This window comes from Simochromis diagramma, unplaced genomic scaffold (genome assembly GCF_900408965.1).
Source record: "Simochromis diagramma unplaced genomic scaffold, fSimDia1.1 OVJJ01000481.1, whole genome shotgun sequence".
In the NCBI taxonomy this organism is placed as follows: domain Eukaryota; kingdom Metazoa; phylum Chordata; class Actinopteri; order Cichliformes; family Cichlidae; genus Simochromis; species Simochromis diagramma.
In genome coordinates, this window is record NW_024386898.1 from 1078400 (window position 1) to 1097683 (window position 19284).

General features: G+C 39.3%; 3 protein-coding genes across 5 annotated transcripts in view; all 3 read left to right on the forward strand.

The window, feature by feature from the left end:
* Nucleotides 1–19284, forward strand: part of LOC120735184 (interferon-induced, double-stranded RNA-activated protein kinase-like) — a 109570-nt gene that overhangs the window by 24645 nt on the left and 65641 nt on the right. The gene's annotated exons all lie outside the window — the stretch shown is intronic.
* Nucleotides 1–19284, forward strand: part of LOC120735185 (interferon-induced, double-stranded RNA-activated protein kinase-like) — a 37481-nt gene that overhangs the window by 4432 nt on the left and 13765 nt on the right. The window contains exons 9-15 of one of the 2 annotated variants that reach the window (XM_040034374.1): nucleotides 1558–1677; nucleotides 1771–1905; nucleotides 2008–2212; nucleotides 2530–2658; nucleotides 2978–3079; nucleotides 3283–3345; nucleotides 3864–4830. In XM_040034374.1, coding sequence (XP_039890308.1) covers nucleotides 1558–1677; nucleotides 1771–1905; nucleotides 2008–2212; nucleotides 2530–2658; nucleotides 2978–3079; nucleotides 3283–3345; nucleotides 3864–4001 — 892 coding nt within the window. In that variant the 3' untranslated portion in view covers nucleotides 4002–4830. Of the gene's footprint in view, nucleotides 1–1557; nucleotides 1678–1770; nucleotides 1906–2007; nucleotides 2213–2529; nucleotides 2659–2977; nucleotides 3080–3282; nucleotides 3346–3863; nucleotides 4831–19284 lie in introns of those variants that run through there. The other variant, XM_040034372.1, reaches the window with a different exon arrangement.
* LOC120735187 (double-stranded RNA-specific adenosine deaminase-like) overlaps nucleotides 10435–19284 on the forward strand; it is a 49350-nt gene continuing 40500 nt past the window's right edge. The window contains exon 1 of the mRNA XM_040034378.1: nucleotides 10435–10924. The gene's annotated coding sequence lies outside the window, so the exon portion shown is untranslated. The remainder of the gene's footprint in view (nucleotides 10925–19284) is intronic.

Here is a 19284-nt window from a genome sequence, read left to right on the forward strand (position 1 = left end):
ATTAGCACTTCATTAAAGAGGTTAGCACACCATTGACAGCTGAGGGTGTTTTATACTAATCAACAACTAATGTAGATTTTTTTTTAACTATCAAAACCTGAAATTGCTTACTCAGAGACAGGCAAATTTACATAGAATTTGTGTTTGACAAATATCGCCATCTCTATTGATAACACTATTGGTAATGGATTGGTTTAACAAGGTTTCAGGTTAAACATTAACATTTGCATCAGTAGAATGTGTCCACACATGAAGCACACTTATTATAACATAAGCTATCATTCAAGTGAATAAAGCATAGGCCTTATCTAGATTTAAAATCCAGAGGAGTGTTAAACCTTTCACTAAAATTGGGGCCAGTATTTGGTTTAATATTCCCAGAAATAACAAGTAACAGAGCAGTTGAGCACCTCTGCTTAAAAGATTTTCTAGGACATTATTTTTTATTATTTTAATCCATGATAAAATCATGGCGTCTGTGTGAAAGAAAAGTAAAATTCTCCTGAAGGACCATGACACAAATCATACGGGTCAAGTCCACAGAGGAGAATAGTATGGGGATAGGTAATAGAATAGACCTTTATTATCCCACGGATGATAAATTTACACAGTTACACAGCTTTTATAGCAGGGGGAAATATAAAATATAAAAGGAAGACACAAAGTGGTCCTATATACATAATCAACTGAAGATCGTATATAATGTACAGAAATATATATAGAAAAAATTGTACGGAGATATGTATAAAATGTGCAGTGAACAAACAAGATGATGAGTAAGATAATCCAAAGGATGTTAAACTGTGTTATAGAGTCTGACAGCTGCTGGTAAGAATGACCTGCGGTAGCACTCATTCCTACACTGTGGGTGTAAAAGTCTACTGCTGAATGACTCAATGGTCTGAGTCCCATTAGCTGTACATGATCCATTTCATACGGTATTACAATTTAAGAGCACTGAAAAGGAGTCTCAGCCTTTGTGATGGCGTTAACTACAGATCCACAAAAGTAGCAAACGCAGGTCGGAAAGGAGCAATATCATTTATGTATTCTTTCGTGTTGGGTTTTGGGCCCGTCAGGCATTTTGCCAGTCCAATTCCAGAAGGTGAGGAGGCATCATGGCCAAAAAGTCACTGTTGCACAGACCCCTGTGGTCATTTATGCAAGTCCACCTTTTTTGTATGAGAAAGGAGGATTTATCCTTCCTTTCGAAGGAAACATCCGAATTGGAAACAGTTGTTTCTTATGGAGCTACAGCTTGACATAGCTTGAGGTCAACTTGGAGAACTTTTTAGCTTCAGCAGCAATCTAATGACCACAGTCTAATTATCAGTTCAATGCAGAATTTTTAATTATTAGTCAAGGGTAAGTGTCAAGTAACCGTGCCGTGCAGAAAACCCTGCCAAAATCATTGGTAGTTTTCAGAAACATCTAAATCAGTCGGCACACACACAGACATGCTGCCATCTAGGATTTTGATTTCTGAAGTTTATAAGAGCTTTCTGTATTTGATCATTACATTACATTGTTGCATAAATGTGTTGTTGCTGTCCACAGGTTTACTTCAGAATTTGAACCCTTGGAGCATCTTGGTAAGGGGGCCTTTGGTTCTGTTTACAAAGTAAGACATAAACAGTTGAAGATAGAATATGCTGTGAAGGTCGGCTGCTATAAAGAGTTAAGTATGCCACAGTAGGATTCCAGCATTCAGTGTTATATGTTCGGTACTTGTGCACTTTCTGTACTGACACTTTTCTTATTGTGTTTCAGAAAATCTCTTCGAGAGGTGAGAACATTATCAGACCTCTTCCACCGTAACATTGTTAGATATTACACGTTCTGGATGCAGGATACTGGATACGAGTGGGACCTTAGAGACAGTTGTGACAGTTACGCCTCTTCACAGTGAGTCCTGTGGACCTACTTTTATATATTAACTTTTTGTTAAAAGGTTAAAGTTAAATATTTACATCACTTTTTCCTTTTTTTTTTTTTTTACATTTTTAGCACTGCAGATAACCCCGAGACAAAGTTCCTGTATATTCAGATGGAGTTATGTGCCAAAAACACACTGAGAGACTGGATTGATGAGAAGAATGAAGAGAGTGAACAAGACTCCAAGCGAAGAGAAGAAAGTCTGAGAATTGCTCAAGAAATAGTTTGTGGAGTCGACTATATTCACTCCAAGAACCACATCCACAGAGACCTTAAGGTGAGACAATGCAGCAAATTTCAAGACAAAATAAAATTGTTCTGCTGAAATTAGAAGGTACTTCAAGCGTGTGACCCTTTAATGTGTCCTCTGGTTTACTATGACAAGGGTCTTTAGGCGCCCTGAGACACATAACAGACTTTTGTTGACTATTTTTAAATCTGCTTTTAGGGCATTCATGAAACTATCAAACAATAGATTGTGCAACATCATTGCTGATTTTTTGGTCCCTAGAAATGATCAAATAAATAAACATAAATATACCTCTTTGATAATTTTGCTCAAACATACCTCATGTTCTTCTTTTGAATGCAAAGCCTGCAAACATCATGTTTGGAGTGGAAGGAGAAGTGAAGATTGGGGACTTTGGTCTGGTCACCAGTGATGATGATGATGAAGAGAGAACAGTGTGCAAAGGAACTCCTAATTACATGGCTCCTGAACAAGTGAGATGGTCTATACTGACAATAATGTTTACTTCTTGTGTTTCATTGGTTAATAAATAGGATTTTATAAATGGCCTAAGTACTACATGTGAGCCTTTCACGCTTAGCAAAGCTCAGTCTCACCTCTCTTTAGTGGTGAGAGCTGTAAAATCATCAGCTTTTGTTCCCTGCAGAATTTTATTTGACCCTCAAATTTAAGCAATTAAACTGAAAGATGAAAAGATTTTTTGAATTCAAGCATAACTGTAACATTTAGCACAATGATTGAGAAAAATATGACATCACATACATTTGTCCTTTGTCTGTTTGTCTATCACAGAAGACTGAGAGGAAGTACGACAGAAAAGTGGACATGTTTGCTTTGGGGCTGATATTCTTTGAACTCCTTTGGAAACTTTCTACTTACTCTGAAAGAGCAAAGGTGAGATTCACTGCAGTCATGTTAACCATTGTGCATATGCATGGAGTTATTATATACCAATAACTGGGCACCTGTAGCTGGTTTCTTCTGGCACAGCTTTTGTGTGTGTTTTAAATATTTTCATTCTTCAAACAAGTGTAATTGGAACAAATATTGTATAAACTAACGTCCTCTTTCTTCTTTAATGACTTCATTAACACCAGATTTGGTCTGGCGTCAGAAGGCAGAGGTTCCCCGAAGAGTTTTCAGTGACTTTTACCAAAGAGGTAAATTACCATATTCATACTGTGCTTAAATTTCGACAGGATGGTCATCAGCAGAATAGTGCTAAAACTTACATTAAGTGGTTTACTCAGTTATAAAGCGACGGGGTTATCGTAACCGGAGTGCCGGTTCGATCCTGGGCTCCTGGTCGTTGTGTCCTTGGGCAAGACACTTTACCCTACTTGCCTACTGGTGTTGGCCAGAGGGGCCGATGGCGCGATATGGCAGCCTCGCTTCTGTCAGTCTGCCCCAGGGCAGCTGTGTCTACAACTGTAGCTGCCTCCACCAGTGTGTGAATGTGAGAGTGAATGAATAGTGGTATTGTAAAGCGCTTTGGGTGCCTAGAAAAGCGCTATATAAATCCAATCCATTATTATTATTATTATTATAAAAGGTCCTGTTTGATTGCTGAGTTGTCTGGACACAACATATACATTTTTAAAATATATTTATTATTTATCAGAGGTTTCACTGCACAAGACATTACACATATACTGTATTTTTTCTTGTTTTTAAACAGAAGCAAATTATTAACTCATTGCTGTCTGAGAAACCAGAAGACCGACTTGATGCCAGCGCCGTGAAGGCAGAGCTTGAAGAGTGGACTCAGATATTCAGCACACAAAAAGCATCTCGCCAGGAAAATCAAACTGTCTGATAGTCACAAGAGAAAAGTTTCAAAAGTCACAGGAGCCTTTACAAATCTGTCTTGTTGCATCTGCTTAATGAAATGATTTGATGTACTGTGTAATATTATGTTGGATAACTGTTAACGTGCAAAGTTAATATATGGAAGAGGTCACATCATGAATCCCGGCTATTTCAGGGAAGTTTGTATTGGATTTGGAAATGAAATGTGAAATCACGATTTTAAAATCTAATTATTCAAATCAGTTTCCCGGTGTAGGTCGTCACTTTGTAACTGTTGTTAACCTGCTGCTGTCCTGAGGAGGAGGAACTGTGATGCTACGTGTACTTCTGATGGATTCATGTTGAATGTCAGAGATAAAAAAGCACACTCCATGTGGCTCAATTTTAGAAACTTTTCTAAATGTTTTCACTCATTTTTAACCCATGAAATACAGTTTAACATATTTTTTTCTTCCATTTTTTGTTTTGTTCATTTTAATCTGATTGATTGCAATATCAGTCAGCTACGTGTGACTTGGAACAGCAGGAGAAAGGTCATTAATACTGTACTAGAGGGAATAAAATAATGAAGGGTGTATAAGAAACTGAACTAGTAAATGTACTCTCATTTAACGCTGATTGTTCTTGCAGAAGCACTTGGTATATAATAATTACCAAAGATTTTCAGTTTTGGTATTTAAATAATGAGCAGAGTGGCAGCAAGAATCAACACAATCCACTCACCATTGCAGTGTTATTTTAGTTCAGTCACACTGGAGGGTTTCCGACTATGAAGAGCTTGTTTAAGGTTGTACCACAGCATCTCAATCTGATTAAAGTCTGGACTTTGACTGGGACATAACAAAACTTTCCTGTTGTTATTTTATAAGCATTCAGAGGTGGATTTACTGGTGTGTTTTGGATGTGCTTGAGTTTTGAGGCACAAACTAATGGGGGACATTCTCCTTCAGGATTTACTGACAGAGAGCAGAATTCATGGTTCCATCAATAACAGTAAGTCGTCCTGGAGCAGCAGAGCAGCCCCAGACCATCACATGACCACCCAGGGATGGCTCTAAAGAAGGAAATCAAATGGGGGTGGCAAAAGTAAAGCCATTTTTTTAAACACATGTGCAAGTGGTTACATATGGGTAAAATGATTCAAATGCAGTAAGTATACACGTTTTTCATATAAATATTGTCTATAACCTAATTATTTTCTGTAGCCCACATAATTAAACATTTTAGTTACATAAAACATGCGAATTTTGATTTTATGTACTGTAGCCTGTATAATAAATAAGTATGTAGCCCAATAAGTATACAATCCAAAAAGCTACACAACATGGGTGGTTCATTTATAAACACGAGTCTAACTTAAGTTTCACACTTTTTTTGTTAGCAAAAATCTAATTGTTACATGCTTAAATTTACACAAAATGTCAGGAATCTGCACTGGCATGAACAAAAATGTAAACCTAATTTTTCATGATTTGTTCACCCTCTGAGGTCCAAAACATAAATGGCCATTTTGGACTCCTTTTGATTTTACATTTGTATTACACCTTCAAATTGTTTTATTTATTTATTTTTTCCTCACCTTCCTTTGTGTCATTCTTTTCAGCACAACCTCACGAGTCTGAATTTAGCTTTTTGCTATGTCAGCTTAAATCAGTCATGTAATTTGGAGGTGCGGCACACAGAGGGTTAATAAAACTCACCTTCATTCTATTTCTGGAGTTTAACAACAAACATTTTTCCACCAACACAAAAGGGGTGTTTTTGTTATGTTTTTTTAATTTTTTGGTCATAAGCAGAGAGTGCTTGCTAGCGCTGTCCTTAGTAAACGTGACGAAAGTATTCAGAAAAAAACACCATGTATATATATTTTATCATGACTCTGGTTTTACGTGGCCTATCAGCACAATTTAAAAACTGGTATATGTCACCTTGTCATCTGAAGGTGGTCATGTGATTGGCTTACCACGACTACTTTATTCTTCCTCAGTCAAACAGCAGTCAACAGAGAAGGAGGATAGCGGATATATTGTACAACAGATGTTAAAGATCGAATTGACAGGCAGGAGGAAAACAGGAAGACCATAGAGAAGATTCATGGATGTAGTGAGGGGCGACGTGCAGAGGGTTGGTGTGATAGAAGAAGATGTTTCTGACAGGGGGAGATGGAGGCAGCTGATCTACTGTAGTCACCCCTAAAGGGCAACCAAAAGAAAAAAAACATTTTTGCAATCAAGATTCAGTTTTTCACACAACTAGATATATTGCTTCCCAAAGGCTGAAACTTGCAAAAGAACACCTCTGGGACATTATGTTTCAGTCGATCTGTTACCACCAGGTTGCGCCTCAAACTGTCCAGGAGCTCAGAGATCTGGTGACCTAGTCCACATGTGAGAGGAGAGCCCAGAGGACACCAGCCGTTGTATCATTACGAGCATGATGTTGTTCTTGCATAAAAGCATGTGGGGGCCATACAAACTACTGACTTCCATTTTGAGTCACTGCAGTAAAACTTCAGCAAGTTCACTGGCGTGCTGCATTGTTTTTTCACTTTAATTTTCTGCATATCTATGAATTCAGCTCTCTGTAGGTTGATAATTATTTATTCATCAAATGATGTGGCATCCTCTCGTTCTTAACACCTTGCCCAGCCCACATCAGTATAAATATGCAGCATGTTTTTTTTCTTTGAGACCTGATGTGTATTTTCAAATTGTTCCTATACTTTATTTGAGCAGTATATAACAAAACTCATGTCTTTACCTTCATTCCATTTCTAGAGTGTAACAAGAAACCACCTGTGTGAAATCTGAAATGCCCATGGTGTTATTCAAAATGTGTGTCTGGGTTGCTAGTGAAAACAAAAAATAAAGCCATTCTGGGGCTGAACCATTTGTTAATGGTTGAAGGGGGGTAACACTGCAATATATTCAGTTTTAGAATTTATATTCACTGTTAACTGTAACTACGCTCAAAGTGTTAATGCTATCGTATTTTAATAAACAACACTGTCATATGCGAAACTAGGGTGGCACTTGGGGTGGTAAGAGATCATTTTAGGGTGGCATATGCCGCCCCATGCCACCCTTCTAGATCCGTCCCTGCAAAAGGAATAACTCATTTAGCATGGATTTTAAGGTCATATGGGGGAAAATGACATGACAGCTCAAGGAACTTAACAGCTTGTGAACTAAGATCCCCATTTTGTAGTCCATCTTCTTCACATTGAAGTTTCACGTTTTTCGCACAGGAGCAGCTGAGGCTCCAGTGTTGCTTCAGAGCAAAATAAATAATCGCGACGGAAGTTGCCCAGTGACCGGTGCATGCCCTGGGCAAGGCAAATGTTAAGCTGCCGAAATCTGCACCCCGTGTCTTTTCAACCAGAAATTGTCATACACATATGAAACTCACAAAAGTAGTTCAGAGAACATCTGTGATTATGTAGAAAGTGTCACATCACTCATAACTGTCTAGTTCTTTACAGCAGGGTGTTGAGACGTCTGTCTCTGCGATTCTTTTGGTCCTGGTAGAGATCACACTGAGATGTTTCCATGTTTTACACAATCCTTTTATTATCCATTATTCTTACAGATGCATCTGGAGATCAGCACACTGCATTCCTATGCAGTCCTATGCTAAATGCTGATCTAAAGAACTCCACACAACAGTTACAGTTATAACCTCTGGTCTCCTCCCCCTTACAGTAAACACCCCCACAATGGAAATACACTAGTACAGTGGCCTAGGGTGCTGACCCCCTGACCCCCATCTCCTTTTATGGTAGTGCCCGTTTGCCCTTTGTCTGCTCCTCACCCTCAGTAACTCTTGCTACTGTCCTGGGGGTGGGGGTTGATTGTCCTCCTGCCCTGTACCTCAGTTCTTTGTTCCCCATCCCAGGTCTTTTTTTCTATTTTGTATTCTTACACTCATTAACCGCAATATTATAATGTTGCAAGCAATCACAAACTATATTCTCTTTAACTTTGATGTACATTAAGGAATCTATTCTCAACAATGGAATGCAGTATTTTTTTCGGCAAGGCAACTCTGAGGCCAAGGGCGTAGATTTGGTTTTGGCATTGGTGGGGACGGATGATTCAACCACCGAACCCTGCCCTGTTTCTTTTTTTTCCTTTTTGTTTTTGCTTCTTAATAAAAAGAAGAGAAATATACTTGCCTACATATGCTATTCTATGTGCTTTTAAACCATTTAAAATCACAATTCATAGTTTTATATGTGAATTATATAATGTTAAATTACTATTAAACAAATGACTGACTAAGTATTTTAGGCTTTAGTTTACTTCAGCCATAATCCATATAAATCAGGTATCATACAAAAATAAAAACAGCTTCAAATACAGTCATGACAATAAAAGAATATGACTTTAAGGACTTAACATCATTACTTCAGTTATATTACACCAACATCTGTTATATTTTGGCACTAAGGGAACACTGAATGACCTGGTGGGTCTTGTCCATAAAACTACTCATCTAAGATTACCACAAAGTAAAAGATCTCTCAGCAAAATTATGCAACATTTTAGCCACACTATTGCCCCGATCAAATCAGTGAGCTGAGATTTTTGTATTCTAAGCATGAGCTACTGTTACAGCAACAGACATGGACTACTGGTATCCCACACAACAACTCAATGTCCACTATGTAAAGGAGCCAAACACGTGCCTGCTCCTCTCGTTAACTGAGATAAACTGCTGGCATATTTGTTTTACATCTATACTGTCCAGTCTCTCCTGGTGGACATACAGCAGCATTGTTTAATCTCATTCGAGTCATTGTTAACCTTAGCCATCTTTTTAGTCTTCTGAGAGCACTGAAGCTTCTTTCAGCCTGAGTACATGCGTTTTATCCTCAGATTACAATTATTATTATGTCCTTGATGTGCCTCACCTTTGGCCCTCGCTCTTCCCCTCTGACTGCACTAGGACATATTGCCACCTGATAAAATAACACATTGATTCGTGCCATATAAAAAGTGAGACATGTCAATTCAGATTCTTTGTCAAATATACACTAATGAAACAATTTACATCAGCAGCCTAACAGTTGTCATGATAATAAATACTACTTAGTCTATTTATTTATTTATTAACCTTTATTTAACCAGGAAAATCCCATTGAGATTAAAAACCTCTTTTTCAAGGGAGACCTGGCCAAGATAGGCAGCAGCAGGTGTCTCACACTTACAGAAATTACTCAAACACAGGCAGCAACAACACACATGCAACAATAAGTGAAAGAATACAAATAAAATAAAATAAAATAAAATAAAATTCAATAAAATTAAAAAAAAAAAAAAATTAAAAAAAAAATCAGTTAAAATGACAATCAATCTAATTGAAACAGTTGCATGTTATGGACTTTGCCTCAAGGATTCGTAATTTAGATTTAAAAGCACTTAATGAAATAAATCATTAAGTGGTCTATAGCACCAAACCATCAGTCAGTCACCCATGACCTCGCCTCTTCACCTCTGTCCGAGCAACAACATGGCAGAGCTGCCTCTGTCACCTGATAAATAACAGTGAGACATTCCAAATACATGCAGTCACACATGTGCTTCAAATACAGTCATGAACCAACAAGTCATCATCCAATTCCACCTGTGATCTTGTATCACCATTGCTCTCTGAGCTTTGTGTTGGTTCTTCTGTCACCTGACAAATAGGACATACATGACAATAAGAATACAATGTGTAGCTGCTTCAGTGTTTCTGTCAATTTGTGCAGATCTTGACTCATCAGTAATGTTTGTAGGGTGAGTGCATTTTTAAAACAATTTGTGCAAACTGCACTACAAGGTGGAATATTTGCAAAATCATGACTACCTCGTGACATTTTGTCTCAAAAATTAACCCTATGAATATGTCAGTATCATTAGGATGAAATTATTGTGTCACCAACATTTCAACGTTAGACATAGAATTTTAACAGCCTCTGTAAACTAATATCCTGGCCTGCTCAAAGCTGCCGTTTTCTCTGACAGTTTCAATCAAAATTAGAAATGCTACTCTGAGAATGAGATAACTAATAATGCTGCCTGTTGTGCAGTTAGTTTCCAAAATACGTTATTCGTGGTTACATACAATTTTAGACTGATGTGGGCCAAAGCCTAGCATAGCCTGTAACGTTATTATGGCGGACACATTTTATGAGTTAATTTGGCTTTAAGTGACTTACAGGTTTCTTTGAAAAACACTTTCTTATATCCAGATTCTTCCTTTTTGCTGCCGTCCTCCTCGCAGCGTAGGGTTGCCGCTGCCAAAACTAAACAGAGCTCCCTGAAAGGCACAGCCAATCACATTGGCCATATTTGTCACATGAGGTAGGACTCCAGTAGAGAACGTAATTTAACTCTTTCTGCAGCGCTGGGTGAATGAGACGTTGACAGGTCGTTTTTTTTTTCTTTCTATCGGGTTTGTTTTTCTTTACTCTAATAGATCAAATTATTGGTGGGGACAATTCAATAATCGCTGGATATTGGTGGGACATGTCCCTTCCGTCCATGCCAAATCCACGCCCTTGTCTGAGGCTATTGATACCGTTACCATCCTGTGTAAGTGGATTATGTGACCTATTCAGGACGTACACGAATACGAAACATGTTAATTTTATGAATACATTTAAAAGTTGCTTCGTCTGATTTATTTCAATCCGTGTGTTTTGAGGAGGGCATACAAATCTCGACAGGTACAACACCTGTAGGTGCTCATTTTCAGTTTCGTTTGTTATAAAATGTGAAAATCCGCGTGGGCTATGTGAAAACGAAACCTATACATACACAAGCTAGCTGCCTCTCACTTCCACACTTCTCGTACTTCCTGGTACACGCCGTAACTAGTACGCGAACTGTGCTTACTCCGGAGCGTGAAGTCGCTGGATTGGGACACAGCCTTTGTGAAGAAACTGTAAGTTTGCTTTTTTCCTCCTTTAACAGTTTGACTCTTTGCTTCTGTGATGTCTGGACCAGATGTTCAGCTCTTAGTTCAGGATAAACTTTGATCACTGTTGTGTTTGAAGACAAATCCACATGATTATAAATTATTGATTGATTTGAATCAAACAGTTTTATTTTATTCGCGTGTTTGATTGATTACTTCATAAACAAACGGTGCCTTTTTATTTCTTGGAACAAAAACATTGTCTCACTATTAAATCACACACATCAGTGTCCAACTGTTTTCTGTCAGGCCTTTCAAAATAAAATGACATAAACGTTAGTTGTAATGTGTTTGATTGCAGTCGGGTTATAAATCATTGTGTTCCTGTTTGATTTGCATCAAAGAATCAGCCAACAAACTGGAGTAATAGCCTCTGAAAATCTGAAAACAAAGACAAAGTTTCTCCACACTGATAGGCCCAGATGAGGCACATCCTCATTTTTCAGGTGTGAGTCAGACAGTCAGACAGTTGAAACCATATCAACAACAATCTTTATTTATAGAGCACATTTAAAAACCAGCGGTATACCAAAGTGCTTAACATAAGAGACAGAGAAGTAACATGAGTATTATAAGGCCTTAGCAAAGTATCAAATATACTCACAGGTCAATGCCACTAATACACAGGGGTAATATAAAATGCATATCGAATGATCTTAATGCTCTGGCAGGAACATACGATTTAAGGAGTTCCTTAAGGTAGCTCGGTGCTGTGTTGTTGGTAATTTTTAAACGTAAGCAGCAGTATTTTAAATTGGATGCGGTATTTATGTCAAAACAACTCAGCTCTTATCATGTTCCTGAACCTCCTAAGCTGAACTCCTTCCTGATATTTGGAGGCTAAGCTCAGAGCTCTCTGAGAGGATGCTCAGGTTTTTTGAGAATACCAACACAGAGTGGAAAAATCCTCTCACTCCCTCTTCTCCCAGCTGGCTGGGTCACTCAGATACTCAGCACCAATCCATCTGTCAATCTCCTGCATCCTCCCCTCACTCGTAAACAAGACTTGAGATACTTAAATTCCTCCACTTGGGTAGTAACTCATTGGGTATTCCACCATTTTGGGTGCTGAATCTCATTTCCATTGCAAATGAGAGGTGAAGGCCACCACCTGATGAAGCCAACAGAACCACACTAACTGTGAAAAGCAGAGATGACATTCTGAGACCACCCAAGCGGAAACCTTCTGCCACTTGGCTACACCTAGAAATTCTGTCTATAAAAATTAAGAAGAGAATCAGTGACAAAGGGCAACACTGATGGAGTCAATCACCCTGTCAGGGTTCCTGGGTCGGTGACCCAGTGTTTTCAGTTCACATTCACTGTTTACCTACTGCCTGTTCCACTTCCTGTTTTATTGTGTTAGCCTTGGTCTGTGTGTATTATGTTCAGTCCTCTTCCCATTATCATTAGTTCTTTATGTTCAGCTGTGTACTCACCGGTCTCTCATTATCATCATTATCACCAGTCTGTGTATTTAAGCCCTCCGTTCTACCCATTCAGTGTCGGGTCATTGATGATGTTCATGTGATGTTCTGTTGTCGTTTCCGCCTGCGTTCAGCCAGCCATTCAGCCTTCCAGTCAGTTGTCCAGCCAGCCAGCCATTTTCTCCCTTTGTTCTGTTCATCCACTCCTCACAATAAATCTGCACCTACCTGCGAGTCCTGCGTTTGGGTTCCTCCTTCTCTCATCCACGACACTGCCGCTGACACACCCACTGGGAAATAGTCTGACTTTTTGCCAGCAATGCGGCAGGCAAAAAGGCCACAAAACACATGTAGACTGGTTGGTGAAACTCACATGCACCTAAGTATCCTTGAGCTGGTCCAGTGACTGGGACGAAAACTCCGTCTTTCCTCCTGTATCCACAGTCAACTGATACTCTCTTGTTCTTTCAGATGAAAATGCCCTCTCGTTTTTTACAGATAAATGATGGCGACGTCTGTTCCATCACAACTCCTGGTAATGCTGGAGAATCTGGGAGAGGAAGAGCTGAAACGTTTCCACTTTTACCTGCAGAATGAATCTGTAGGTCGTTTCCCAACCATCAGAAAGAGTCGTTTGGAGAATGCAGACAGGATGAAAACGGTAGATGTGATGATGCAGAGTTTTTCAGATGATGCACTGGAGGTGGCAAGGTCGATGATTACGATGATAAATGGTAAGTGAAAAAAAGACATGAAAACAACAAAATAAACACAGGTTTATTTTATTAAGCATGTTGAGAGTCAGGTTGTGTCAGTTTATGTTTTTAAATTTCTCACGTTTCTCCTGAATTACATTAGAGGAAATGTCCTAAAGGTTTTTTTGTTTGTTTTTTGTTTAAGCCATGCAGGTTATTTCTAGTTTCATTTATTTTTCACCAATCCCAGTTACTCCCTTAATAAATAGCATGCCATTAATTTGTTAATTGTCCAGCCAAACTTTTAATACATTAAATAATAACATTTCTAAAAAGATTATCCTGTTATCCCTGTTTTACCTTCACCTCTCCAAAAACTGCATCAAGAAATTCACACTTTTGATTTACTGATATTTAAGAAATTCATCTTGCTTTTAATTTCATTTTCATAAACTGACTTTCTTAGAAAACATGCTATACCCAATGTTATGTTTTTACTTCGTCTACTTTTTATTATTGAGCTTAAATAAAGTTATAAAACAGTTAGTTACTACTGCAGTTCTCTGTGCTGTACATAGTTAGCAATTCAATTGAAATACCTTTTTTAGGTGTTGCCCACTGACTCAATATTTTTCTTTCTATTTTCTTTTTAAATTAAAAAATTAAGGAGGGGTGCTGAATAGTGGTCTCGCTCAGGGCAGCAAAGTAACCCAGTAAGTAAAGTTCAAAAATCCATTTTCTCTGTCACTCAATAAACTTCTCAGATACAGACGTGGACAAAATTGTTGGTACCCTTCAGTCAAAGAAAGAAAAACTCACAATGGTCACAGAAATACCTTTAATCTGACAAAAGTAATAATAAATAAAAATTCTATAAATCTTAACCAATGAAAGTCAGACATTTCAACCATGCTTCAACTGAATTATTTTGAAAAATAAATGCATGAAACAGGAGAGCATACAAATCTCGACAGGTACAACACCTGTAGGTGCTCACTTTCAGTTTCATTTGTTATAAAATGTGAAAATCCGCGTAGGCTACGTGAAAACGAAACCTATACATACTCAAGCTAGCTGACTCAAAAGCAGTCACAGAGACAGGGAGGAAGAAGAAGACAAAATTTAATCTTGGGTGGTGAAGCGTTTTTGAGCCTTAACATGTGGGGAAAAAAAATAAAGACTCAGCAGGAATGAACCGTTTCTGAGCAGACACGATATTTGTGCACCGCCAATTTAAGTTTTTCCTCACAGGAGCAGAGTCCTGCTGAGGCTCCAATGTAGCTTCAGAGGAAAAATTATCGCGATGGAAGTTGCCCAATGGCCGGTTAGTTACTTAGTTTCAGTTTCGTTTGTTACGATATGTTTAAAACCACGTAGGCCACGGGAACGACTTGAAGAAATCAAAACCTATAAATACTCAAGACCAGCAGAAAGTGGTCACTGAGACACTCTAGGGTCGGGCGCAGAATTAAGATGGAAGGAGAGAAGAGATAAGGATCCTGAGCTTTTCGCGGTCTTCTTACAATTCTGCGCAACTTGCTGAGTCATTTATGATGGATACTGTAAACTACGTTGGTAAACTAAACGAATACGCACACTTGCATCACTCTGAAGTGAGGTACGGAGACCCTGACTCTTACGGACCGGACTATGATAAAGTGTAACTTCTCGAATAAAATGACTAATGGTGGTGGGGTTTCAAAGTCAAATACTCATAGGCGTGTCAGTCAGAATGGCAGTGTACAAGTTTGGACTTAAAGTTGTAACAAACAGTTTTTAAGATAGAAGACGATATTTCTTTAAAAAACAGTTCAAAAATAGTATAATGTTGTTCTAACAGAAAGACAAATTGAGTCAAATTATAAATTAAAAAAAATTCTTGCTATTTCACAACACAGGGGTTTTTTTTTGTTTTGTTTTGTTTTACAAATTGCTAACTAACATCCTGTGGTTGAGGGGACAGGTGGGGTCTAAGGTGGAGCTGGAGTTGGAAGAGTTGCCGATGCAAAGATTTTTCACTAGAAGTGACCAGAAAGGACAGTATGAGTAAATCAAATGAGTAAATCAGAGGGACAGGGCAAGGTTGAGATGGTTTGGACATGTACAGAGGAGGAGGATAGTGGATATACAGTGGCTTGCATAAGTATTCGCCCCCCTTGAACTTTTCCACATTTTGTCATATTACAGCCACAAACATGAATCAGTTTTATTGGAATTCCATGTGAAAGACCAACACAAAGTGGTGTACACTTGAGAAGTGGAACGAAAATCATACATGATTCCAAACATTTTTTACAAATAAATAACTGCAAATTGGGGTGTGCGTAATTATTCAGCCCCCTTTGGTCTGAGTGCAGTCAGTTGCCCATAGACATTGCCGGATGAGTGCTAATGACTAAATAGAGTGCGCCTGTGTTTAATCTAATGTCAGTACAAATACAGCTGCTCTGTGACGGCCTCAGAGTTTGTCTAAGAGAATATTGGGAGCAACAACACCATGAAGTCCAAAGAACACACCAGACAGGTCAGGGATAAAGTTATTGAGAAATTTAAAGCAGGCTTAGGCTACAAAAAGATTTCCCAAGCCTTGAACGTCCCACGGAGCACTGTTCAAGTGATCATTCAGAAATGGAAGGAGTATGGCACAACTGTAAACCTACCAAGACAAGGCCGTCCACCTAAACTCACAGGCCGAACAAGGAGAGCGCTGATCAGAAATGCAGCCAAGAGGCCCATGGTGACTCTGGACAAGCTGCAGAGATCTACAGCTCAGGTGGGGGAATCTGTCCATAGGACAACTATTAGTTGTGCACTGCACAAAGTTGGCCTTTATGGAAGAGTGGCAAGAAGAAAGCCACTGTTAACAGAAAACCATAAGAAGTCCTGTTTGCAGTTTGCCACAAGCCATGTGGGGGACACAGCAAACATGTGGAAGAAGGTGCTCTGGTCAGATGAGACCAAAATGGAACTTTTTGCCCAAAATGCAAAACGCTATGTGTGGCGGAAAACTAACACTGCACATCACTCTGAACACACCATCCCCACTGTCAAATATGGTGGTGGCAGCATCATGCTCTGGGGGTGCTTCTCTTCAGCAGGGACAGGGAAGCTGGTCAGTTGATGGGAAGATGGATGGAGCCAAATACAGGGCAATCTTGGAAGAAAACCTCTTGGAGTCTGCAAAAGACTTAAGACTGGGGTGGAGGTTCACCTTCCAGCAGGACAACGATCCTAAACATAAAGCCAGGGCAACAATGGAACGGTTTAAAACAAAACATATCCATGTGTTAGAATAGCCCAGTCAAAGTCCAGATCTAAATCAAATTGAGAATCCCTGGCAAGATCTGAAAACTGCTGTTCACAAACGCTGTCCATCTAATCTGACTGAGCTGGAGCTGTTTTGCAAAGAAGAATGGGCAAGGATTTCAGTCTCTGGATGTGCAAAGCTGGTAGAGACATACCCTAAAGGACTGGCAGGTGTAATTGCAGCAAAAGGTGGTTCTACAAAGTATTGACTCAGGGGGCTGAATAATTACGCACACCCCACTTTTCAGTTATTTGAAAATTTGAAAGTTATTTGTAAAAAATGTTTGGAATTATGATAAATTCGTTCCACTTCTCACGCGTACACCACTTTTATTGGTCTTTCACATGGAATTCCAATAAAACTGATTCATGTTTGTGGCTGTAATGTGACAAAAAGTTGGAAAGTTCAAGGGGGCCGAATAATTTTGCAAGCCACTGTACTGTACAACAGATGTTAAAGATCGAATTGACAGGCAGGAGGAAAACAGGAAGACCATAGAGAAGATTCATGGATGTAATGAGTGGCGACATGCAGAGGGTTGGTGTGATAGAAGAAGATGTTTCTGACAGGGGAAGATGGAGGCAGCCGATCTACTGTAGTGAGGGCAGCCAAAAGAATAAAAACATTTATGCAATCGAGATTCAGTTTTTCACACAACTAGATATATTGCTTCCCAAAGGCTGAAACTTGCAGAAGAACACCTCTGGGACATTATGTTTTAGTCGATCTGTTACCACCAGGTTGCGCCTCAAACTGTCCAGGAGCTCAGAGATCTGGTGACCTAGTCCACATGTGAGAGGAGAGCCCAGAGGACACCAGCCGTTGTATCATTAGGAGCATGATGTTGTTCGTGCATAAGAGCATACAAACTACTGAGTTCCATTTTGAGTCGCTGCAGTGAAACTTCAGCAAGTTCACTGGCGTGCTGCATTATTTTTTCACTTCAATTTTCTGCATATCTATGAATTCAGCTCTCTGTAGGTTGATAATTTTTTTTTTCATCAAATGATGTGGCATCCTCTCGTTCTTAACACCTTGCCCAGCCCACATCAGTATAAATATGCAGCATGTTTTTTCCCCTTTGAGACCTAATGTGTTTTCAAATTGTTCCTATACTTTATTTGAGCAGTATATAACAAAACTCTCATGTCTTTACAGATTCAACCCGAGTCCAGTCACAGATGGTAAAGCCTACCCCAGTGGTGAGGGGAAGACCAAGAAGGAAGCAAAGCAAAATGCAGCAAAAAATGCTCTGGAAAGCCTGTCTAAGCTTGGTCATCGGGATTCAGTGGAATCTGTAAGATAATGTTCGTTTTTGCTTGAGAGAAATGAAAACCCAACCTGGGGCAATTGTCTCTCTGATGTATTTCTTGTTATCTTGACAGAGAAACAATGCAGCTTCAGTTCAGATGGTTCTTAGCTTTACAGAGACAGATTTCAAAGGCCTTGTTAACCACTATTGTCAGAAAACCAAACGTTCGTTGATGGAGGCGAGTGCAACAGGATGGTAGTCGTTAAAGACAACTTCTTTGGTACAGGAATGATGGTGGAGGCTTTGAGGCAACCACAACCTGGCTCAGTGATGTATTAAAGATGTCTGTGAAGACATCTGTGAGATCCACAGCGCAGTCTCTCAGTGCTTGTCCAGGGATGTTACCAGGACCAGGGGCTTTGTGGGTATTGATCCCGCCAAGGGATCTCCTCACACTGTCTGGGGATAGTGTCACCACCCAGTTGTTGGAGGGGGGAGTCTTCTGTGCAGGGGCGGAGAGAGAGGCTTCTGTGCAGGGGTGTAGCTCTGTGCCTCAAAGTGAGCGAAGAATTGGTTTAGTTTTGCCTAACTAGAACATGCTTGAGAGAAATGAAAAACCAACCTGGGGCAATTGTCTCTCTGATGTATTTCTTGGTATCTTGACAGAGAAACAATGCAGCAGAAGCTTCAGATCAGACGGTTCCTAGCTCTGAGGACACCAGCTTTACAGAGACAGATTTCAAAAGTCTTGTCAACCGCTATTGTCAGAAAACCAAACGTTCCCATTCATATGTTGAAGTGAAGAAAGATGGCCCGTCTCACGTTCCTCAGTGAGTATACGTCAAACTCTGTCATTTCAGTTGAATCTTCAGACACCAACACCGGACTGATATTCAACAATATTAAACTGTCAATGTAATGATCTAAAACATTCCCATTTTTTCACAACACAGTTTTTTCTACAAATTAATAATTGACAACAAGGAATATCCTGTGGGTGAAGGGAATAGCATCAAGAAAGCCCAACAGAAAGCAGCAGAGTTAGCCTGCTCTGCTCTTCAGGAACAGCCAGACTGGGACATCAAGGTATTTTCATATATTTCATCTTAATTAAATGCTTCCCTTTGGAGGAAATATGCATAAAATAAAGGATTTTGCTGTGTGTTTTAGGTGTTCATCAGGCCAACAGCATCGGAAGATGGTGCTCCACCTGAATCATTAGCCTCATCAGTTACACAGTAAGGCACTTACTGACACCAGGACAGTATTATAACTATATAAAAAGAACATAGCATGCTAACAATGCCCCTCTTCTTCTCCCTAAGGGAGTCTATTGAGTCCTCATCGCAGGGCCTGATTACAGATAAAAGTGAATCTGTAATATTCGAAGAGTCGTCAAACCCATCCACAGACCAGGTTTGTCATTTCTCATAATATTTACAGTGGGGCAAAAAAGTATTTAGTCAGCCACCGATTGTGCAAGTTCCCCCACCTGAAATGATGACAGAGGTCAGTAATTTGCACCAGAGGTACACTTCAACTGTGAGAGACAGAATGTGAAAAAAAAATCCATGAATCCACATGGTAGGATTTGTAAAGAATTTATTCGTAAATCAGGGTGGAAAATAAGTATTTGGTCAATAACA